At 46.1% G+C, this 25,365-nt stretch overlaps 1 protein-coding gene across 1 annotated transcript in view; it reads left to right on the top strand.

Annotated features, from left to right (window-relative positions):
• LOC141111365 (myo-inositol 2-dehydrogenase-like) overlaps positions 1 to 20,343 on the top strand; it is a gene marked incomplete in the record, with an annotated part of 38,623 nt that extends 18,280 nt beyond the window's left edge. The window contains 3 exon segments of the mRNA XM_073603603.1: positions 6,951 to 7,069; positions 15,756 to 15,912; positions 19,480 to 20,343. Of these exon segments, the coding sequence (XP_073459704.1) occupies positions 6,951 to 7,069; positions 15,756 to 15,912; positions 19,480 to 19,628 (425 nt within the window).
• Between the last annotated feature and the right edge of the window lie 5,022 nt (positions 20,344 to 25,365).

Below are 25,365 nucleotides of genomic sequence, written 5' to 3'. Positions count from 1 at the left end.
TTTCTTCCACCCAAAGTTTTGTCGAAAGTGCCCCAACTATGGGACGTACATCACCAAATGTATATGTTCTACCTTTACAAAAACTGTCTGTGTTTAAGTAGCCATGTCCTCCTAGTTCATGTAACCACTTCACTTCAGCTCTGGAAGGTTTATCCCCTTCATGACCAGGCCATTTTTTGCGTTTTTTAACTAACAATTGCATAGTCATGCGACGCTGTACCTAAATAAAATTGTTGTCCTTTTTTTCCCCACAAATAGAGCCTTCTTTTGGTGGTATTTGATCACCGCTGCGGTTTTTGATTTTGCGCTATATACAAAAAAAGACCAGCAATATTTAAAAAAAATAAAAAAATGTTTTTACTTTCTGCTATAAAACCTATCCAATAAAAAAAATAGAAAAAATCGAATTTCTTCATCAATTTGGGCCAATATGTATTCTGCTACGTCCTATAATTAGGGACACTTTGGAAAACACATAGGCTGCTGGCCAATAAATCCCAATAAGCATATATTGTTTAGGTTGCGCAAAAGCGTCTACAAACTATGGGATATTTTTCTTAATTTTTTTTTTTTACTAGTAATGGTGGCGACTTATAACGGGACTACGATATTGCGGGTGGACAAATCGAACACCTAACTGACACTTTTGACACTTTTTGGGGGACCAGTGACACTAATGCAGTGATCAGTGCTAAAAAGATATGCACTGTGACTGTACTAATGACACTGGCATGAAAGTGGTTAACAGGAGCGATCAAAGGGTTAAATGTGTTCCTAAGTTGTGCTTACTACCGCGAGGGGGGGGGGGGGGGGGAGGCAGAGATCTGTGTTCCTGCTTAGCAGAAACACAGGATCAGTACCTTCTCTCTGACAGAACCACGATCTGCCTTGTTTACATAGGCAGACCGCCATTCTGCTTCTTTCCTGTAGCATTCGGCGGGTCCCGGCGAACATTGAGTCCTCCAGAACCGCTGATTGGCTCCTGCTGTGTCCAATCACAGCGTGAGTGGGTTGCTGGGCGGCACGCGTGCACGCCCCAGACCTGGAAGTGCAGGATCATGTACAGGTACGTGATCACTCGCAGGAGAGCTGCCTTTGCTGCCATATAATATGTATATATTATATATATATATATATATATTATATATGTAATATATATATATATATATATATATATATATATATATATATATTACAGTATACGGTCGGCAAGCGGTTAAAATGATTATGAATGCAATTTTTTTTTTTTTTTTTGTAGTAAACATGTTATACCTACCTTAGGAGAGTGAAGTTCTGCTTTAACCACTTGACGACCGCCTCACGCCGATGTACGTCAGCAAAGTGGCACGGACAGGCAAAATCACGTACATATACGTGATTTGCCTTCCGCGGGTGGGGGGTCCGATCGGATCCCCCCCGGTGCCCGAGGCGGTCGTCTTTTGTCCAGCGGCGATCCGTGATGAGGGGGAGACCATCCGTTCGTGGCCCCCCCCTCGCGATCGCCGCCGGCCAATGAGAACACTCCTTTGCTGCTGTATGCTAAACAGCAGCAAAGGAAGTGATGTCATCTCCCCTCAGGTCGGTATTTTCCGTTCCGGCCCGAGGAGAGAAGACATCTATGTGAGTGCACAACACACACACACACAGTAGAACATGCCAGGCACACAAAACACCCCCGATCCCCCCCCCGATCGCCCCCCGATCCCCCCCAATCACCCCCCCCCCCTGTCACAAACTGACACCAGCAGTTTTTTTTTTTTTTTTTTCTGATTACTGCATAGTGTCAGTTTGTGACAGTTACAGTGTTGAGTATTACCCCCCCTTTAGGTCTAGGGTACCCCCCTAACCCCCCCTAATAAAGTTTTAACCCCTTGATCACCCCCTGTCACCAGTGTCACTAAGCGATCATTTTTCTGATCGCTGTATTAGTGTCGCTGGTGACGCTAGTTAGTGAGGTAAATATTTAGGTTCGCCGTCAGCGTTTTATAGCGTCAGGGACCCCCATATACTACCTAATAAATGTTTTAACCCCTTGATTGCCCCCTAGTTAACCCTTTCACCACTGATCACCGTATAACCGTTACGGATGACGCTGGTTAGTTCGTTTATTTTTTATAGTGTCAGGGCACCCGCCGTTTATTACCGAATAAAGGTTTAGCCCCCTGATCGCCCGGCGGTGATATGCGTCGCCCCAGGCAGCGTCAGATTAGCGCCAGTACCGCTAACACCCACGCATGCAGCATACGCCTCCCTTAGTGGTATAGTATCTGATCGGATCAATATCTGATCCGATCAGATCTATACTAGCGTCCCCAGCAGTTTAGGGTTCCCAAAAACGCAGTGTTAGCGGGATCAGCCCAGATACCTGCTAGCACCTGCGTTTTGTGCCTCCGCCCAGCCCACCCAAGTGCAGTATCGATCGATCACTGTCACTTACAAAACACTAAACGCATAACTGCAGCGTTCACAGAGTCAGGCCTGATCCCTGCGATCGCTAACAGTTTTTTGGTAGCATTTTGGTGAACTGGCAAGCACCAGCCCCAGGCGTCAGGTTAGCGCCAGTACCCGCTAACACCCACGCACGCACCGTACACCTCCCTTAGTGGTATAGTATCTGATCGCATCAATATCTGATCCGATCAGATCTATACTAGCGTCACCAGCAGTTTAGGGTTCCCAAAAACGCAGTGTTAGCGGGATCAGCCCAGATACCTGCTAGCACCTGCGTTTTGCCCCTCCGCCCGGCCCGGCCCAGCCCACCCAAGTGCAGTATCGATCGATCACTGACACAAAACACTAAACGCATAACTGCAGCGTTCGCAGAGTCAGGCCTGATCCCTGCGATCGCTAACGTTTTTTGGTAGCGTTTTGGTGAACTGGCAAGCGCCAGCGGCCTAGTACACCCCGGTCGTAGTCAAACCAGCACTGCAGTAACACTTGGTGACGTGGCGAGTCCCATAAGTGCAGTTGAAGCTGGTGAGGTGGCAAGCACAAGTAGTGTCCCGCTGCCACCAAAAAGACAAACACAGGCCCATCGTGCCCATAGTGCCCTTCCTGCTGCATTCGCCAATCCTAATTGGGAACCCACCACTTCTGCAGCGCCCGTACTTCCCCCATTCACATCCCCAACCAAATGCAGTCGGCTGCATGAGAGGCATTTTTATGTCCTCCCGAGTACCCCTACCCAACGAACCCCCAAAAAAGATGTTGTGTCTGCAGTAAGAGCGCGGATATAGGCGTGACACCCGCTATTATTGTCCCTCCTGTCCTGACAATCCTGGTCTTTGCATTGGTGAATGTTTTGAACGCTACCATTCACTAGTTGAGTATTAGCGTAGGGTACAGCATTGCACAGACTAGGCACACTTTCACAGGGTCTCCAAAGATGCCATCGCATTTTGAGAGACCCGAACCTGGAACCGGTTACCGTTATAAAAGTTAGTTACAAAAAAAGTGTAAAAAAAAAAAAAAAATATGAAATAAAAAAAAATAGTTGTTGTTTTATTGTTCTCTCTCTCTCTATTCTCTCTCTCTATTGTTCTGCTCTTTTTTACTGTATTCTATTCTGCAATGTTTTATTGTTATTGTTATTGTTATTATGTTTTATCATGTTTGTTTTTCAGGTGTGTAATTATTTACACTTTACTGTGCTTTATTGTTAACCATTGTTAACCATTTTTTTGTCTTCAGGTACGCCATTCACGACTTTGAGTGGTTATACCAGAATGATGCCTGCAGGTTTAGGTATCATCTTGGTATCATTCTTTTCAGCCAGCGGTCGGCTTTCATGTAAAAGCAATCCTAGCGGCTAATTAGCCTCTAGACTGCTTTTACAAGCCGTGGGAGGGAATGCCCCCCCCCCCCCCCCCACCGTCTTCCGTGTTTTTCTCTGGCTCTCCTGTCTCAACAGGGAACCTGAGAATGCAGCCGGTGATTCAGCCAGCTGACCATAGAGCTGATCAGAGACCAGAGTGGCTCCAAACATCTCTATGGCCTAAGAAACCGGAAGCTACGAGTATTTCATGACTTAGATTTCGCCGGATGTAAATAGCGCCATTGGGAAATTGGGGAAGCATTTTATCACACCGATCTTGGTGTGGTCAGATGCTTTGAGGGCAGAGGAGAGATCTAGGGTCTAATAGACCACAATTTTTTCAAAAAAGAGTACCTGTCACTACCTATTGCTATCATAGGGGATATTTACATTCCCCGAGATAACAATAAAAATGATTAAAAAAAAAAATATGAAAGGAACAGTTTAAAAGTAAGATTAAAAAAGCAAAAAAATAATAAAGAAAAAAAAAAAAAAAAAAAAAAAACACCCCTGTCGCCCCCTGCTCTCGCGCTCTAAGGCGAACGCAAGCGGCGGTCTGTCGTCAAACATAAACAGCAATTGCACCATGCATGTGAGGTATCACCGCGAAGGCCAGATCGAGTGCAGTAATTTTTCCAGTAGACCTCCTCTGTAAATCTAAAGTGGTAACCTGTAAAGGCTTTTGAGGCTTTTAAACATGTATTTATTTTGTTGCCACTGCACGTTTGTGCGCAATTTTAAAGCATGTCATGTTTGGTATCCATGTACTCGGCCTAAGATCATCTTTTTTATTTCATCAAACATTTGGGCAATATAGCGTGTTTTAGTGCATTAAAATTAAAAAAAGTGTGTTTTTTTCCCCAAAAAATGCGTTTGAAAAATCGCTGCGCAATTACTGTGTGAAAAAAAAAAATGAAACACCCACCATTTTAATCTGTAGGGCATTTGCTTTAAAAAAATATATAATGTTTGGGGGTTCAAAGTAATTTTTTTGCAAAAAAAAAAAAACTTTTTCATGTAAACAATAAGTGTCAGAAAGGGCTTTGTCTTCAAGTGGTTAGAAGAGTGGGTGATGTGTGACATAAGCTTCTAAATGTTGTGCATAAAATGCCAGGACAGTTCAAAACCCCCCCAAATGACCCCATTTTGGAAAGTAGACACCCCAAGCTATTTGCTGAGAGGCATGTCGAGTCCATGGAATATTTTATATTGTGACACAAGTTGCGGGAAAGAGACAAATTTTTTTTTTTTTTTTTTTTTTTTTTGCACAAAGTTGTCACTAAATGATATATTGCTCAAACATGCCATAGAAATATGTGAAATTACACCCCAAAATACATTCTGCTGCTTCTCCTGAGTACGGGGATACCACATGTGTGAGACTTTTTGGGAGCCTAGCCGCGTACGGGACCCCGAAAACCAAGCACCGCCTTCAGGCTTTCTAAGGGCGTGAATTTTTGATTTCACTCTTCACTGCCTATCACAGTTTCGGAGGCCATGGAAAGCCCAGGTGGCACAAAACCCCCCCAAATGACCCCATTTTGGAAAGTAGACACCCCAAGCTATTTGCTGAGAGGTATAGTGAGTATTTTGCAGACCTCACTTTTTGTCACAAAGTTTTGAAAATTGAAAAAAGAAAAAAAAAAATGTTTTTTCTTGTCTTTCTTCATTTTCAAAAACAAATGAGAGCTGCAAAATACTCACCATGCCTTTCAGCAAATAGCTTGGGGTGTCTACTTTCCAAAATGGGGTCATTTGGGGGGGTTTTGTGCCACCTGGGCATTCCATGGCCTCCGAAACTGTGATAGGCAGTAAAGAGTGAAATCAAAAATTTTCACCCTTAGAAATCCTGAAGGCAGTGATTGGTTTTCGGGGTCCAGTACGCGGCTAGGCTCCCAAAAAGTCCCACACATGTGGTATCCCCATACTCAGGAGAAGCAGCTAAATGTATTTTGGGGTGCAATTCCACATATGCCCATGGCCTGTGTGAGCAATATATCATTTAGTGACAACTTTATGAAAAAAAAAAAAAAAAAAAAAAAAAAAGTGTCACTTTCCCGCAACTTGTGTCAAAATATAAAATATTCCATGGACTCAATATGCCTCTCAGCAAATAGCTTGGGGTGTCTACTTTCCAAAATGGGGTCATTTTGGGGGGTTTTGTGCCACCTGGGCATTCCATGGCCTCCGAAACTGTGATAGGCAGTGAAGAGTGAAAGCAAAAATTTACACCCTTAGAAATCCTGAAGGCGGTGATTGGTTTTCGGGGCCCCGTACGCGGCTAGGCTCCCAAAAGTCCCACACATGTGGTATCCCCATACTCAGGAGAAGCAGCTAAATGTATTTTGGGGTGCAATTCCACATAGGCCCATGGCCTGTGTGAGCAATATATCATTTAGTGACGACTTTTTGTAAATATTTTTTTTTTTTTTTTTTTTTGTCATTTTTCAATCACTTGGGACAAAAAAAATAAATATTCAATGGGTTCAACATGCCTCTCAGCAATTTCCTTGGGGTGTCTACTTTCCAAAATGGGGTCATTTGGGGGGGTTTTGTACTGCCCTGCCATTTTAGCACCTCAAGAAATGACATAGGCAGTCATAAACTAAAAGCTGTGTAAATTCCAGAAAATGTACCCTAGTTTGTAGACGCTATAACTTTTGCGCAAACCAATAAATATACGCTTATTGACATTTTTTTTACCAAAGACATGTGGCCGAATACATTTTGGCCTAAATGTATGACTAAAATTGAGTTTATTGGATTTTTTTTATAACAAAAAGTAGAAAATATCATTTTTTTTCAAAATTTTCGGTCTTTTTCCGTTTATAGCGCAAAAAATAAAAACCGCAGAGGTGATCAAATACCATCAAAAGAAAGCTCTATTTGTGGGAAGAAAAGGACGCAAATTTCGTTTGGGTACAGCATTGCATGACCGCGCAATTAGCAGTTAAAGCGACGCAGTGCCAAATTGGAAAAAGACCTCTGGTCCTTAGGCAGCATAATGGTCCGGGGCTCAAGTGGTTAATACAGAGTTCCATTCCTTTGTGTTTTTCATACCTGCCTGGAGTTGAGCTTTTTTTTACGTTTTGTGTGATACCGCAACCATTTAATTAATACTTCTTTCCTTGCCTAGATCTGGGCACAATGAAGGATGCGGATACTGTGAACATCAGCATGAAGTTTTCTAGCGGAGCCATAGTGAGTTTGGACATCAGTCAGCACTGCACAAAAACCTGCGACCAAAGGCTGGAGGTAAGGCCGGGCTACATGAGAAAGAAAACTTAAAATGTGCACATAATGCATAATTCACATGAAAAACTCAGAACACACCCGGCTTCCTTATATACAATACATCCCTGTAGTGGTGTCATCCTGTGCTAATGGATGGCTTTTGTCACTGCTCTCCTTGGGTTGTCCCACCTATTATGGCTGATGGTCTTTGAGGAATTTTGGAGCTGAACCTTCAGATCCCCCGTTTGTTTGTTTGTTTGTTTATATACCTTTATAAGTCCAACATTTTTTTTTTTTTCTTTTTGTGAAAAAAATATTTATTGCTTTTGGTGTTCGGTTGCAAAGTGTTTCGCCACAGCAAGCAGAGTCAATTCCAGGTGTAGATTTTCTGGTACAGTCCCAAAATGAACCTCCATAGTTTGGAGGTGCTGACTCTGGAAAGAGGAAAAGGAAAATAAATTAATAGGAGACCTGGAGAAAGTTATGAAGAGAAAAAAGATAATTAAAGCAGAACTTTTTTCATCTTTCCATCTATTAAAACTTCTGCCTTTGTTGTTTTAACTTTGGATAGTAAAACTTTTTTTTTTCTGCCAGTAAATACCTTATACAGCCCACTTCCTGTTTCTTGTAAAAAGCCTAGGTTTATCATGCACAGCTCTTTCTCACTCTTGTGAGCGTTTGCCAGAAAGGAGTCATACGAGGGCCAATGAAAGCTGCAGAGCTGGAGGTGTGCCTCTGTGTGTCTGTGTAAATCCCGGAAGTGAACAGGCAGCAGCTTCAGCTGCCCACAGTTAAAATAGCTGCAGCCAGACTTAGTGGAGGGAGATTTCTGCAGCATATTTGGTAAGTACAGAATCGCAGTATATATAAAATAAATATGCAAAGTGGTTGGAGGGAAGCTTCAGAATGGCACAGATATTTTTATTACAAATTATGTGAGCAGACTGCAGTTCCCCTTTAAGCTGGACTTATTCACATTTAGAAAGAGGCATTTGAGGGTGTTTACCAGACTGGAGAAATTTAAAGCTGAAATTTTATCTGCTTATGTTTTCCTTTCCCTGGTTCCTTCTTTTTACTTCATTATTGTGATATTGCAATTTTAAAAATTTAAAGTAGTTCTAAAGGCTGAAGGTTTTTTTTTTTTTCTTTTTTACCTTAACCACTTCAGCCCCGGAAAGGTTTTAACCCCTTCCTCACCAGGCCTGTGTTACTTTAACTGACAATTGCGCAGTCGTGCGACGCTGTACCCAAATAAATTTTATGTCCCTTTTAGGGACCTTCAGGCTGCATAGAAAAGGACTAGATGATTCTAGATGTCTTCAGCGCCTTTGTAAAAAATGAGGGCACGCCATGGGTTAAGTCCAGCGAGGTGCATGACACCTCCTGAGCTTAGCTTTATAATTTATATCTGACAGCTTTTATAGCACTCCCAGAAGACAGTTATCACTGTAGTTCCGAGAGCGCAACGCTGATCCTTCTGAGCACTGCATCTTGAACAGGAGAGTTGCTGCAGCTGCTGTGCCTACCCCTCCCCTCCTCCTGGCTAATCACAGAAGCCTTGGTACTATGTGAACACATTCCTAAAATACAAAGGGTTCTGTGAATGAGCAGTAGAGGGGAGGGGCAGACATAGCTGCTCTGTGTGTTTCTCTCCCCTCGGATCCCCAGAGTGTCTCTCCAGCTGAGCAATAAGCCTGTCAAATGTAAATAATAGAAATTATCCAGCCCGGGATGTCATGCACCTCCTTGGACTTAACTCATAGTGTGCCTTCACTTTTTACAAAGTGACTGAATTCCTGGAATTTAGCTTTGCGGAAGTTTAAAAAACCATAGCTCCCGAGGGGGCGTGGTCTGGAGCTGCATGGGGTAGGACGCGCGGCGTGAGAGCTCTGCTTGAGACATCCTAAACTGCGATCCTCAGGGCTATATTCCCCGCTGAAAGACGCCTGTAAGACCCGGTACACCTGCCCGTCTAGTGGCCGACATGTCCCCTCCAAAATGATCCGGAGCGGCGGCGAAATCGGCTCAATACCGCCATGACGATCGAGACCCGGGAGAGGAAGATGGCGCCGCTCAGTCTCCTTTACCAGACGACCAGGCCTCCGGCGACACAGCCAGAGTGCTGGAGGCTATTGCCCTCTGCCAATCCACCCTCACCTCCAGGATTGAGGAGGTAAAGATCGACATCTCTCTTATCCGACAGGATGTCCACAAGCTCCGTGAGAGGGTGTCCGAGACAGAGCGCCGCGTTAACCACGTGGAGGAGGGCCTGCATCCACTGCAGATCACTACCGAGCAGCTACAGCATCAACTGAATATGGTTCTCTCCAAGCAAGATGACATGGAGAACCGCCTCCGCAGATGCAATCTCCGCTTTGTAGGGCTCCCTGAGAGGGCTGAGGGCGCTGACCCCCCCACCTACCTATAAAACTTGCTTACTAAGACTTTTGGCAGAGAGGCCTTTTCCTCCACATTTGTTGTGGAGCACGCTCACCGCCTTGCTGCGAAACCACCTGTGGGTGCCCCGCCAAGAACTTTTATTGCCAATTTTTTAAACTATAGAGATCAAGATACAATCCTTCGACTTACACGTGAGAGAGGAAACATTCCCCTGGGCAACTCAACTGTGGCGGTTTACCCGGATTTCTCAGCTGAGGTTCAAAAGAAGAGATTGCGCTTTACAGAGGCAAAACGACAACTCCGTATCCACCATCTGACCTACGCAATGCTCTTTCCAGCACGTCTTCATGTGGTGAGCGATGGCAAGGCGCAGTTTTTTGAAGACCCACAGGCTGTTCTCTCCTGGCTGGAGCAACGTGATGCGCCCAATCCGGGTCCCGCATAATCCCTCAACCTACGTGCATCGCAGCCTCTGGCTGCCTGAAGCCCGCTGACTGCTACGTACAACTTGTTTGATCCACCCTGTTATCTACGGAAACCGTGAGTTGGGGCTCTATACACTGAAGCGTTTTATCTTGATTCATTACATGCCCCCAGTTGAAACCTACAGCCCTCTCGCTCCTTCTTTCTCCGCATCAACTGATATTGCCGTTTTATTGCCAATATGTCCCCTTTATAAGTTTCGAACGGCCTACTCGCACCCGCAATCCGGGAGACTGACTACCTCTCCAATCTTGCCGTGCGCTTTTCAGCTTGATCGCCCCCCCTGATCAAGTTGGTCACCTTGAGACTGTGGCCCACTTGCCACCGCTGACTGTTACCAACCTGCAAATGTTTCCCTGTCCAGCCTCTGCCCCCTCCATTATTATGGATGGCAGTGTGTTGAATCTGCCTTGCTGGTACAGAGTCTATGCAGTGAGTTTGACTCCAGTTTTTTATGCATTTTTATTTTTGTTTTTTCTGTTCTTCATATTGACATGCTGCACACACCACCTTGCTCTACTTAAGCAGCTGACATTGTCAGTTCTGATTTGTTCCTTCAGGCATATAACACCCCTGAGCAGGGTGTGGTTACAATGTACTTTCTGCAATATTCAGTCACGGATGTGGGGCTCCCCATTTGAACCCTATAGCCTACGGTTATTTAATGCACCTGTTTATTATGTTAGAAACTGTATTGAGATGTGTGTCCTTTTCTGTACTGTTCGTCGCGTCCTGAGAGTCCAACTGCACTTTTTGGCCGACCCCCCTATGTCATGGCTTCACTTAAAATTTTAACCTGGAATGTTCGGGGCCTCGGTGAGAAGGCTAAACGAACAGCGGTACTTTCGCATCTCAAATCCCAGCGAGCAGATATTTCTATCCTGATCGAAACTTATCTTGCAGGTCAAAAACAACAATGCTTCAAAAAGCCATGGGTGGGCTGGTTATACCAGGCTCCACAATAGTTATTGCCAAAACGGTGCAATTCCAAATACACACCTTGCAGTCGGACCCTCAGGGCCGGACGTTATTTTTGCATGCTACAATTAGGGGCCTGGAGATCCTTCTCTTGGCCTTTTATACCCCCCCCATTTCAATTTGCCATGTTACAACAGGGTGTTGCCTTCATGTCTCATCACCCCTCGGTGCCGGCAGTCTGGGCGGGGGACTTTAACACGGTCATAAACCCACACCTAGACAGATTAAGTCCCGCTAACCCCCTCCCTTCAATACCCAACACCACTAGATTCGGTAAATTCCTCACAGAGTTTGCCCTTCCTGACACCTGAAGACACACACATCCGTCAAAACTATGTTTCTCCTGCTTCACACCCTCACGATCGTCCATGTCCCGCATAGATTTTATTCTTCTTGCTCCCCCTCTACTTCCATACCTTATGGACGTGGGCTTTGGTGCCAGAGTGCTCTCTGACCACTCCCCATATTGGATCACACTTCGGCTGCCGTCTCCCCCTACTGCTAAGATATGGAGGCTAAACCCATTTTGGCTTACCATTCTCCCTGATTTAGAGGGTATCCAGCGTGAATGGGGACACTACTTTCGCATCAATGACGGCACTGCTCGGGTTGGCTCCATATGGGGGGCCTTCAAGGCACACGCCCGTATGATTCTCTCCATACGTATCAACCGCCACAAAGCTACCTCCAAACAGCTGCTTCACCAAGCAGAGGACCACCTAGACACCTTAGAGCAGGCTTTTCAGGATAACCCTACTGCTGCCAATGCCTCTCGTGTACACATGCACTCCAGACTTACAAATCAGCTACACTTCGAAAGGGCCAAACAAGGTATCTTCTTCACCAAACAGCGTGTCTTCAAACATGGCGAGCGTGCTGGCAAGCTCCTCGCATATATGGCCCACTTAGACCACAAGCCTCCTGTAGTGATATCTCTCCAGTCGCCCTCCGGGATTAGGATATCAGATCCTGACCAGGTGGCTGAGGAGTTCAGGTCCTTCTACTCTGCTCTTTATTCTTCCACCTCCCGACACTCTCCGGCTGAACTCTCAGATTTCTTGCAAGATATAGCCTTCCCTACACTGTCACCCCCACAGGTGGCTCAACTTGAAGCACCAATTACTACGGAATGCATTTTAGAAGTATTTGCCTCGCTCCCCACATCCAAGGCACCCGGCTCTGACGGACTTCCCCTAGAGTTCTACAAACAATTCAGTGAGATTTTAATTCCCAAGCTCTGTAAACTATATACGCACATTTTCGATACAAACACTCTCCCAATCTCCATGAGCGAAGCCCTTATTGTCCTTATACCTAAACCAGGCAAGGACCCTCTCTTCCCCGAGTCATACAGACCTATATCCCTTCTCCAACTAGACGTCAAGATACTGGCAAAAATTCTGGCCATGCGTCTTAACAAAGTAATATCCAGCCTAATTCACCCCGATCAGACTGGCTTTATGCCAGATAAAAATACAGCCTTTAATCTCACGAGGCTTCACACTAATCTCCAAGCTCAGCATACAGACATGGGCACCAGAGTAGTGGTCAGCCTGGACGCAGCCAAAGCGTTTGACTCTGTAGAGTGGAGCTATTTGTGGGAATGCCTCAAAAGATTCGGCTTCGGTCCTAAATTTATAAAATGGCTTCAACTTTTATACCAGGCCCCCACAGCACGCATACAGGTAAACGGCAGGATCTCTTCTTCCTTCACATTATCTCGCAGGGCTGCCCAATCTCGCCTATGCTCTATGCCCTTGCTGTAGAACCCCTTGCGACAGCTTTTCGATGTCATCCTGACATCAGGGGCCTTCGCTGCGGTCAGACGACGGAGGTAATAAGCCTATACGCCAATGACATGCTCCTCTACCTCTCTGACTCAGGCCCCTCACTCCGGACCGCTCTTCGTATTATCACAGACTTTGGGGCGTTCTCCGGGCTACAGAAAAACTGGACTAAATCTCAAATCCTCCCACTTGATATGGGTGTCCCTACGGCCGACCAAGCCACCCTCCCCTTGGTAAGGGCAAGCACCATTAAATATTTGGGTATCCACATCTCTCGATCTCTCCCTGATTTTATCACCCTTAATATTGAACCACTGTTCAACACATTAAAAACCAAAACACAGACATGGTCCAGACTTCCTCTAGGGGTCATGGGCCGTATTAGCCTGGTGAAAATGATCCTTCTCCCTAAGTTATTATACATTTTTTGGCAAGCCCCAATACCTCTCCCTGTGCGCATATTTAAAGCAATGGAATCTATCCTTAACTCCTTCATATGGGGCTCATCCCGGCATAAATTATCGATGAAGGTTCTAAAATGTCCAACTGAGTCGGGGGGCACAGCACTCCCTGACCTATTCACGTACTACATAGCATCCCAACTCTCCCACTTCTTCCACTTCAATCACACCGACAGAACCCGATACTAGGGTTACCACCTGTATGGGAATGACCCGGACAGCCCGGGTTTTTACAGCTGTGCCTGGGTTTGTGTTCTCCCGACACCCGGACACAGCAGCAATGCATAGGCTCCGCTCTAGACTAGTCTCAGGCTCCAGATCATCAGCCACCCCCCGCCTGTGTGTCAGAATAGATTCTCTCTCCCGCCAGCAGACTAACCCCTCCACCTCTCCAGAAGAAGAACCCCCGCAATGTTACAATCAGGCAACTCCTCTCTCTCCAGGTTCTACCGCCAGCAGCATGGCCCCCCTTCTTTCCTGTTCCAGCGTTCTGGGGGGCCAATGTCCTGCAGCAGCCGCCCGGATCATACTGCACTGTCTGTGGCTCTGTGGCTGCGCTCTCTCTTCCACCCAGGTCCCAATCACCGGCGCCGATGCCAGCCAGAGACAGTGAATGGAACTGTCTGGTGTCCTAGCAACCAGGGACGCGATGAGAGTGAGAGAGCATGGTGTTAGACTCCGCCCCCACTTCGCACACACATCTTTGCAGCGGCTCCTGGAAGGTAAGAGGGTTTTGTCTTGCTCTATGGAGGTCTCTATGGAGGTCTCACTGTCGGATACTTAAGGGATTTAGAGCTAGCAGGATCTCTAAGGGGGGGGGGCGTTACCTATTATGCTCATTGGCGGCTGGTGCTCTAAATTTTTGTGGGGGGGGCGCAAAAATCATCAAACGCTGCCACTGTGCCCTCAAACGCTGCCATTATGCCTCAAACGCTGCCACTGTGCCCTCAAACGCAGCCACTATGCCCATCAAATGCTGCCACTGTGCCCATTAAACGCTGCCAATGTGCCATCAAATGCTGCCACTGTGCCATCAAACGCTGCATTGAATGCTGCATTGAATTCTGCATTGTTATACAAGGGGACTACTTTGAAACTATGTTCACACTGGTGTGGTGCAGGGAACTGCATGTGATTCAGAGAGGAATTGCACCACATTCCTGTTCAAAACACATGCAATTCTTTGCAGTGCACTTTGAGCCCATTCATTTTGTATGGCTCAAATCGCACCGCACCCACACAAAAAAGGTGCATGCAACTTTTTTTGCCGCACTGGAATCGGATCACGTGGGTGTTCACACCTATGCAATCTGATTCTGACAATTACACTGCATTTTGTGAACTGTTTTGGGATGTTGTTAATATTGACAAACACAGCAGTTCACATGGACAGACTATGATTGTGACGCGGGGCAGAAAAGGCACAGGAATCACTGCAAATCCCACCCCACCCTGCCTCAGTGTGAAGCAGGGCTCCAGGTTACATTAGCTACTTGCAGGTAATAATATCTTTTTATACACAGGTAGTCTATAGTGTTTATAAAGTTTATTTTATCACAAAATAGATGTATAGTTTGTACTACAAAAAAATGCTGTGCATCACTAAAGTGTTCGGGTTTGGCTTTAACAAAAGGTGGCAACCCTACCCGATACTCCAATATGGTCTGCTCACAATTCCACGGCCAAATATCACACCCCTTCCAAATCCTGTTCTGCGTGCCCCGGGGGCTGTCTCACGGCAGTGGTGAGAGGCGTATGCTGTCACATCATTGTAGGAGACTGGGCTGAGCACCCTCCCCCCACTCCCACACTCCATTTTGGGACAACCCCGCTTTGCCTGAACTTGCCACAATCCCTGATCATAGACTATGGGTTGCTAGAGGCATTGTTTACCTGTCACAGGTTGTGGCCAACGGGACGGATAAATCATTTCAAACACTCAAAGAAAACTTTGATTTACCAAATCACATGTTCTTTCGCTACCTCCAGCTGCGACACGCACAAAAAACCATAGCCCCCCCCCCAAGTTCCCCCTGCCCTCCCTTCCCTAATTTGTACCCAGTCATGGGCTGGTTTAGTCCGATAATGTGAATATCCTGGTTTGTATCACCCAAGTTGTTACATCCCATGGCTGGGCCCAGCTGGTTCTCGGGAGGCATGCCTCCCGAACAGTTGTGAGTATGTATATTACTGTATGGCCCCAATGGCTATACTATTTGTACTGGGTTAGTAAAGTTACTGTCTGGAAGCCTCCCCGGCAGGGCACGCTGGAACCTCATCACACAGCTAGGTCTCATCATGTATACTACAGAGTGCATAGCCGGGGGATTCGATATTTGACCTTGCTATACATAACAGTTAACCCTCTTTGTTTCCTGTTTCTGTTTTTATTATAACCCCTGTCATTTGTTTATGACTGTTAAAATGCATCATTCTGAAAATAAAGGAATTACAAAAAAAAAAAAACATAGCTCCAGGGATCAGCCAGATTGCACAATGCTTTATAAGAATCTTTGTTTAAGGTTCAGTTTTTGTAGTTGTAAGATGTTCAAAGCATGAAGTCTCTGCAAACTAACCCAATGTCCTCTTTTTCCTTAGCTGTACGGCTGTCAGGGATCATTACGTCTAGACAATCAGAATCCTCTGTGCATTATAGAGAATAACTCGTCTTTCCCAACTCTTTCCCATTCACATCATGAGAGGTATAGAGAAGCTTACAAAGATCTCTTCCAGCACTTTATACGCACCATCAAAGGTCAGTATTGCCACCTTCCTAAAGAGGCCATGTAACCTTTATCAAGTGACTGCGTTTGTGTGAATTCTACCTGAGACCACTTTATTCTCCCCTCTCCGACACTCACACACTGGGCCTTCTTCTGTTGGGACGTCCTCCGAAATACCCAATGTTTGAGCTCAGGGGAGATGGTGGCTGCTAGGCTTGAGTACTGCATCATTGGGAAAAAGTCATATGTGCCCCCTCGTGATGTATGATAGCATTGGGTATTTGTAATGGTGGCCAGGTAGGGAGAAGCAGTAGGGGATCACTGTGGAGGTTAGTTTAAAGGCGACGTTCACTTTTTAACAACAAATAATAAATGCACATATTTTTTTCATGTAAAAAAAAATGCGCAATATTTTTTTTTTTTTTTCTGGAGCCTACAGAGCATTGCACCTGCTATCAGCAGATCACGGGTGTAATGTCAGGCTCCTGTAAACTCTCAGTATAGCTGTCTGCCCATACCTCCCGTAGAAAAATCAATAAACTACGAGAGCGCTCACCAGTGCGCTCGTAGTTCAGTGAGAACTACAAGCCGCCTGCCACAATGGCAGATGGTAATTGTAGTTCATTCACAGAAATATTTAAATCAGGGGTGTCAAACTTAATTTCATCACAGGCTGCATGAGCAGTATGGTTTTCCTCGAAGGGCCGGTTGTATCTGGGGTGAGCTACGTTCAGGGTTCAGAAGTGTATTAGTTCACGACTGTGCTATGTGCAGAGTTCACGACTGTGCTATGTGCAGAGTTCACGACTGTGCTATGTGCAGAGTTCACGACTGTGCTATGTGCAGAGTTCACGACTGTGCTATGTGCAGAGTTCACGACTGTGCTATGTGCAGAGTTCACGACTGTGCCATGTGCAGAGTTCACGACTGTGCCATGTGCAAAGTTCACGACTGTGCCATGTGCAGAGTTCACGACTGTGCCATGTGCAGAGTTCACGACTGTGCCATGTGCAGAGTTCACGACTGTGCCATGTGCAGAGTTCACGACTGTGCCATGTGCAGAGTTCACGACTGTGCCATGTGCAGAGTTCACGACTGTGCCATGTGCAGAGTTCACGACTGTGCCATGTGCAGAGTTCACGACCGTGCCATGTGCAGAGTTCACGACTGTGCCATGTGCAGAGTTCACGACCGTGCCATGTGCAGAGTTCACGACTGTGCCATGTGCAGAGTTCACGACCGTGCCATGTGCAGAGTTCACGACCGTGCCATGTGCAGAGTTCACGACTGTGCCATGTGCAGAGTTCACGACTGTGCCATGTGCAGAGTTCACGACTGTGCCATGTGCAGAGTTCACGACCGTGCCATGTGCAGAGTTCACGACCGTGCCATGTGCAGAGTTCACGACCGTGCCATGTGCAGAGTTCACGACCGTGCCATGTGCAGAGTTCACGACCGTGCCATGTGCAGAGTTCACGACCATGCTATGTGCAGAGTTCACGACCATGCAGAGTGCAGAGTTCACGACCATGCAGAGTGCAGAGTTCACGACCATGCAGAGTGCAGAGTTCACGACCATGCAGAGTGCAGAGTTCACGACCATGCAGAGTGCAGAGTTCACGACCATGCAGAGTGCAGAGTTCACGACCATGCAGAGTGCAGAGTTCACGACCATGCAGAGTGCAGAGTTCACGACTATGCAGAGTTCACGACTATGCAGAGTTCACGACTATGCAGAGTTCACGACTATGCAGAGTTCACGACTATGCAGAGTTCACGACTATGCAGAGTTCACGACTATGCAGAGTTCACGACTATGCAGAGTTCACGACTATGCAGAGTTCTCGACTATGCAGAGTTCTCGACTATGCCATGTGCAGAGTTCTCGACTATGCCATGTGCAGAGTTCTCGACTATGCCATGTGCAGAGTTCTCGACTATGCCATGTGCAGAGTTCTCGACTATGCCATGTGCAGAGTTCTCGACTATGCCATGTGCAGAGTTCTCGACTATGCCATGTGCAGAGTTCTCGACTATGCCATGTGCAGAGTTCTCGACTATGCCATGTGCAGAGTTCTCGACTATGCCATGTGCAGAGTTCTCGACTATGCCATGTGCAGAGTTCTCGACTATGCCATGTGCAGAGTTCTCGACTATGCCATGTGCAGAGTTCTCGACTATGCCATGTGCAGAGTTCTCGACTATGCCATGTGCAGAGTTCTCGACTATGCCATGTGCAGAGTTCTCGACTATGCCATGTGCAGAGTTCTCGACTATGCCATGTGCAGAGTTCTCGACTATGCCATGTGCAGAGTTCTCGACTATGCCATGTGCAGAGTTCTCGACTATGCCATGTGCAGAGTTCTCGACTATGCCATGTGCAGAGTTCTCGACTATGCCATGTGCAGAGTTCTCGACTATGCCATGTGCAGAGTTCTCGACTATGCCATGTGCAGAGTTCTCGACTATGCCATGTGCAGAGTTCTCGACTACGCCATGTGCAGAGTTCTCGACTACGCCATGTGCAGAGTTCTCGACTACGCCATGTGCAGAGTTCTCGACTACGTCATGTGCAGAGTTCTCGACTACGTCATGTGCAGAGTTCTCGACTACGTCATGTGCAGAGTTCTCGACTACGTCATGTGCAGAGTTCTCGACTACGTCATGTGCAGAGTTCTCGACTACGTCATGTGCAGAGTTCACGACTACTCCATGTGCAGAGTTCACGACTAAGTACAGAGTGCATCATTCAGGGGTGTGTTGTGTGCAGGGTTTAGGGGTGCACTATGCACAGTTTGCTACCCCAACCTCCCCCATAAAGCTTCTCCTTGCATCTCTTTCACCTCCATGGCCCAGCTCTACTACCAGCTCTACTACATGCTCTACTACCAGCTCTACTACCATCGGCTCTCAGGTGCTGCAGATGCCATTGCCTGTAAGGGAAAGCAGCAGGGAATCCTTGCAGCTGAACAACCTGCTCACTACTGCGCATGCATGAAGTGCGCTGTGCTTTGTGAATGGCCCGTGGAGGGGGGAGGAGGAAGGGGGGGGCGAATGAACTTCGGGGAGACATGTCTCCCGGGAAGCGGTGACACACACACCAAATGTGGCATCGGAGGGGGGGGGGAAGCAGATAAGCGGAGCTTCCCCTTTTAGGTGGAGCTCCGCTTTTAACTTGTAATGTCTTTTTTACTGAAATTTAGCGTTTCCTAGACCTTTGCATTCATATCGTGTGACATAAAAAATTTGAACGTACCGCTATTTTATCTCTAGGGTGTCTACTTTCTGAAAATATATAATGTTTGGGGGTTTTGTGTAATCTTCAGGCCTAAAATAATTTTTTAAATGTGTGAAAAAACCTCAAACTGCTCTGGCTGTGAAAGGGTTAAAGGATAAGTTCACCTTCGGGAACATGTGACATGTCCCCCACCTGTAAGCTTTGTTAGTTAATAAAAAAAAAAGGCTCCTAACTTTTTTTAGCTGGCTCCTAGATTCAAAGCAAATTTGTGAAACCCTGCTGTAGAGGGAATATGCATTGTTCATATTTTATGTCTGAAGTTTACAACCACTTTTAAAGAAATGTCTTGGTTGTTTTGCAGGCAAGGAATGTCCAGCAGTCACCAAAGAACAATACCTCTGCGCACTGCACATCGCGGCGGCGGCCGAGCAGTCATGGCGGAACGGATCAGCTGTAGACCTGCGGAATGAAGCCGTAGATATATCTATTATAAAGACTGAGGTCATGTGATCTGTTGGACAGCAGAGGAAGGGTTTAGATTCTGGATTAGAAATAGTTTTTTTTGTTTCTTTGTTTTTTTTTTTTTTTTTTTTCCTGGAGTCGGAGTTCTTCCTTTCTTGACCTGCAGAAAAGGTCGATTGCACTTGTTTTGACTTGAGGTTTTCTCCAGATGGTGCTCAATACTCACTGTTGTGTCTCACATGAAATGAATGAGGTCTGATTATTCATCTCTCTATGAAGGATAACGAAGAATTCACAGCGGTATTCCCTTCCTACAAAAAGAGCCTAAAGGGCGATTGGCTTATGTGGGCATCTCTTCCCGTTATGACTTCTCTTCTGATTGGCTGAGGTCTGGATTACGCTTTTCTGGTTATCCCATTGGTTAATCTTCCTGCCGGAGCTCATTGCTCTTTTCCGCCTTAAAGTTTCCACTTGTATTTTTTTTTTTACTTTTCTAGTTTTCAAGCTTCAAAATCTAAAAAGTGGATTGATAGTGAAGAACAAATGTGCTGTGTTCTTTTGACCGACACATCACATAGGTTCTCTGTATCTTGTATTTAAAGAGAACGTCCACTTTTGCTGAGGAAAAGAAAAATCTCCCCCAGGGAACCTTTACAGGTGCATCTCAAAATATCAGAAAGTTAATTTATTTCAGTAATTCAATTCAAAAAGTGAAACTCATATATTATATCGATGCGTTATAAACAGAGTGATATATTTCAAACGTTTCTTTCTTTCTTTCTTTTTTTTTTTTTATATTTTGATGATTATAGCTTACAGCTAGTAAAAACCCAAAATTTAGTATCTCAGAGAATTAGATTATTACATAAGACCAATTAAAAAAAAAAAGGATTTTTAATCCAGAAATGATAGCAGCCTTCAGCTCGTCTACATTGTTTGGTCTGGTGTTTCTCATCTTCCTCTTGACAATACCCCACAGATTCTCTATGGGGTTTAGGTCAGGCAAGTTTGCTGGCCAATCAAGAACAGTGATTCCATGATCTTTAAACCAGGTATTGGTACATTTGGCAGTGTGGGCAGGTGCCAAGTCCTGCTGGAAAATGAAATCAGCATCTCCATAAAGCTGGTCAGCAGAGGGAAGCAAGAAGTGCTTTAGAAGTTCCTGCTAGAGAGCTGTGCTGACTTTGGACTTGATAAAGCACAGTGGACCAACACCAGCAGATGACATGGCTCCCCCAAATCATCACTGACTGTGGAAGATTTTGCATTAGCAGTGTGGAGGAAGAGCGGAGAGGCACAGAATCCAAGCTGCATGAGGTCCAGTGTGAAGTTTCCACAGTCAGTGATGATTTGGGGAGCCATGTCATCTGCTGGTGTTGGTCCATTGTGCTTTATCAAGTTCAAAGTCAGTCCAGCCCTCTACCAGGAAATTCTAGAGCACTTCATGCTTCCTTCTGCTGACCAGCTTTATGGAGATGCGGATTTCATTTTCCAGCAGGACTGGGCACCTCCCCACACTGCCAAATGTACCAATACCTGGATAATGATCATGGTATCACTGTGCTTGATTGGCCAGCAAAGTTGCCTGACCTAAACCCCATAGGGAATCTGTGGGGTATTGTCAAGAGGAACATGGGAGACACCAGACCCAACAATGCAGACAAGCTGAAGGCCTCTATCAAAACAACCTGGACTTCCATAACAACTCAGCAGTGCCATGGCCTAACACAGGGGTCTCCAAACTTTCTAAACAAAGGGCCAATTTACTGTCCTTCAGACTTTAGGGGGGCCGGGTTGTGCCCAGAGGGAGTAAACATTGCCCGATCTCTGGTATTAGGGGGAGAAATAGTTGGTGTCAATGGAATGAATAGTGCCCCATTTTTGATGTCAGTGGAATGAATAGTGCCCCATTTTTGATGTCAGTGGAAGGAATAGTGCCTCATCGTTGGTGTCAGTAGGAGGAATGGTGCCCCATTGTAGGGGTCAGTGGGAGGACTAGTGCCCCATCATTGGTGTCAGTGGAAGGAATAGTGCCCCATTGTTGGTGTTGGTGGGAGGAATAGAGCCTCAAGAGCCAGCTAAAGGCAAGGGGCTGCAGTTTGGAGACCAATGCTCTAACAGTAAGTCGAATTGCAGCAGTAAAAAAGAAATTTTGGAGGAGGCTAAGCGCAGTAGAATCGACTTTTCTGAGTTAAGAATATATACTGGAATCTATTTTTTTTTTTTTTTTAGTTTAGTGACATCCTAAAGTAGGTTTGCACCGATACCACTTTTTTAAGACTGAGTACAAGTACTCTTTTTGTCCTCCATCACAAGTATTTTTTTTTTTTTCCAGGTACTCGCCGAAACCGATTACCGATACTTTGTTATAAATGCCATGTGACAGTTTTCAAAGCACAATACCGACTAATGATATCTTCCCTATGATTATAAAGAACTGTAACTCAAGAGATTAGCAGCACTGATAGGTGGCACTGACTGATGGGCACTGATATGCAGTGCACTGATATGCAGCACTGATGGCTGGCACTGATAGCTGGCACTGATGGGCAGGTAGTGGCACTGATTGTATTGGCAATTGCTGGCATGATAAATGAATGATCAGAGACAATAACAGTTCAAACTTGGAGGATTTTGCAACTCGAGTATACAAGTGCTGCAATGCCCATCTTGGTACACCCTGCACTCGCCCTCAGTAAGCCTAGTCAGAAGGCAGCAGCGGACATCTTGTTACACCCAGCCCATATAGTTAGTGAACTATATGGGCTGGGTGTAACAAGATGTCCGCTGCTGCCTTGTGACTGCAGGCTTACTGCTGCCAAGTGCAGGGTGTACCAAGATGGGCATCGCGGTGTTCAATCTCTGATGGAGATCGAACATTCCGTTAAAGAATGTGACGACCCAGGTCAATGATTCTGACTTCACATGCAGCTGTGACCCACACCCCTGCCCCGGACAGCTTACCTTCTGCTGCTGCCAGGACTCGCTCTCCGCCCTCTCTGCCCTCTCTGCCCACTGACTTCCGGTGGCCGCCTCTTCATGCAAAGTTAACGGATTAGGCATAGGGAGCATTTGCCCAAGTACAAATACCCGGGCAAATACTCGGTATCAGCACCTATACTAGTATCCGTATCGGTGCAACCCTACTTTAAAGCATATTTCCACTTTGCAGTCAGGTTTGAGAAGACCCCCACTAGATATGTTTTGTGTTTCACTTGACATAGCAAAAAAAAAATGTAAAAATGATTTCTTACCTTTTTAGATGTTTGTCAGGAGGAGGCGTAATGTCTGACTGCAAGGATTTTTGAAGAATGTTAGAGTGAGCCTGTCCCAAGTCTGTCCTCAGTAACATACAGTGCAAGAAGCCTAGTCTCCACACCTTTAACCCTTTTTCTTTTTAAAACAGTCAGTGTTCAAATCTAATTAACAATTGATAATGAAGATCATCCTGCACAGTACAGACAGGGTTAATTACAGCAAACACAGCCCCCTCATAAACAAAGAGAATTACCTAGGATTTTCCTTGCTGGAGGGACCAGAATAGCTCGTCTTAAATAGGTAAGCTGCCATTTTTAGATGTGTGTGTATATATATATATATATATATATATATATATATATTAAAGTTACAGTATGTGAATGAGGCCATGTAACAAATTAGGTGTTATCCCAATTTGGCTGCAAACGTGGAAAAACACTTTAATTTGGTATTTCTATTCTCTATTCTCAGCTGATCGTATTGTACTATGCATTTTGAGACCAAAAATCGTTTTGTTTCCCGATAGCCATAGTGTCGTTGTGTGATTATTTTTTTTTTTGTTTGGTTTGTGTCTATAGAAGAAGTGATTAAAAAGTTTTGTTGTCTGTATTGTTTGTAGAAGCCAAATTCTCTCTTTGTAACCATTTCTGGAAGAATGAAAGGGATTGGCCGATTTGTTGTTTGGGGCAACACAAGCACTTTTAGAGACTTACAATGGAGGCCATGCCATGGTTACATAGGTAGATTGCATAAAAAGACACACATTAAGTTCACCCAATAGAACAATGAGGGAATAACTGGAAAACCTGAAACCACAGAGCCCTAAACTCAGTTTATCCCGAGGCATAAAAACAAAACAAAAAAAACCCCTTGGTAAAACTCCAGTTCACTCCAATAGGGGGAGAAATTCCTTCCTGATCTGCCAGGGCAGGCGGAGGGGTCCTCAATCCTTTCACTGCAAAGGCCACATTGTATATTTTACAAAATATTTGTGGGTCGAACAAAATAGTTTTATAAATGGATAAATAAAATATAAATAATTGAGTATTACTTTTACTTCTCTTATTTGTAATCAGCATGATATGATTCAGATCAAAGCAGAAAGCGTCCCTCTTAAATCAGGGCCCCCAACAGAACCCCCCTTACATCGGGGTCCCCATTGGAGTTCCCTTCTTAAACCAGGGTCAGAGTCGTCGCCCCCCCCTTACATCCAGGCCCCCATCAGAGTCCCCTCTCCCCCCCTTACATCAGGGCTCCCATTAGAGTCCCCCCCTTACATCCGGGCCCCCATCAGAGTCCCCTCTCCCCTCCTTACATCAGGGCTTCCATCAGTGTCCCCCTCCCACACTTACATCAGGGTGCCCATCAGAGCCCCCCTTACATCAGGGCTCCAATTAGAATCCCCCCTTAATTCAGGATCCCCAACAGACTCCCCCATCCCCCCTTACATCAGTGCCCCCATCAGAATCCCCCCTTACTTCAGGGTGCCCAACAGAACCACCCTTACATCACTGTCCCTATCCAAGTGCCCCTTACCTCAGAGTCCCTCTTACATCAGGGTCCCCATCAGAATCCCCCCTTACTTCAGGATCCCCATCAGACTCTCCCATCCCCCCTTACAACAGGGCCCCCATCAGAATCCCCCCTTCAGGGTCCCCTATCAGAATCTCCTCCTTACTTCAGGATCCCCATCAGACTCCCCCATCCCCCTTTACTTCAGGGTCCCCATCAGAATCCCCCCTTACGTCAGGGTGCCCAACAGAATCCCCTCTTACATCACTGTCCCTATCCAAGTGCCCCTTACCTCAGGGTCCCTCTTACATCAGGATCCCCATCAAACTCCCCTATTCCCCCTTACTTCAGGGTCCCCATCAGAATCCCCCTCCTTACTTCTGGATCCTTATCAGACTCCCCCATCCCCCTTACTTCAGGGTCCCCATCAGAATCCCCCCTTACTTCAGGATCCCCATCAGACTCCCCCATCCCTCCTTACATCAGGGCCCCCATCAGAATCCCCCCTTCAGGGTCCCCATCAGAATCCCCCCTTACCTCAGGGTGCCCAACAGAATCCCCCTTACATCACTGTCCCTATCCAAGTGCCCCTTACCTCAGAGTCCCTCTTACATCAGGGTCCCCATCAGAATCCCCCTTACTTCAGGATCCCCATCGGACTCTCCCATCCCCCCTTACATCAGGGCCCCCATCAGAATTCCCCCTTACATCAGGGCCCCCATCAGAATCCCTCTTCAGGGTCCCCTATCAGAATCCCCTCCTTACTTCAGGATCCCCATCAGACTCCCCCATCCCCCTTTACTTCAGGGTCCCCATCAGAATCCCCCTTTATGTCAGGGTGCCCAACAGAATCCCCCCTTACTTCACTGTCCCTATCCAAGTGCCCCTTACCTCAGAGTCCCTCTTACATCAGGGTCTCCATCAGAATCCCCCCTTAAATCACATCAGGGTCCTCTGAAGAAGGTGGAACTTAGTGGCAGGAGTAGGTACTTGGAGCTGACCCAGCCATAGCCGG

Source organism: Aquarana catesbeiana, linkage group LG10, assembly GCF_042186555.1.
Source record: "Aquarana catesbeiana isolate 2022-GZ linkage group LG10, ASM4218655v1, whole genome shotgun sequence".
NCBI lineage: Eukaryota > Metazoa > Chordata > Amphibia > Anura > Ranidae > Aquarana > Aquarana catesbeiana.
The sequence above is the reverse complement of the archived record's forward strand: the minus strand, read 5'-3'. Positions and strand labels throughout refer to the sequence as shown.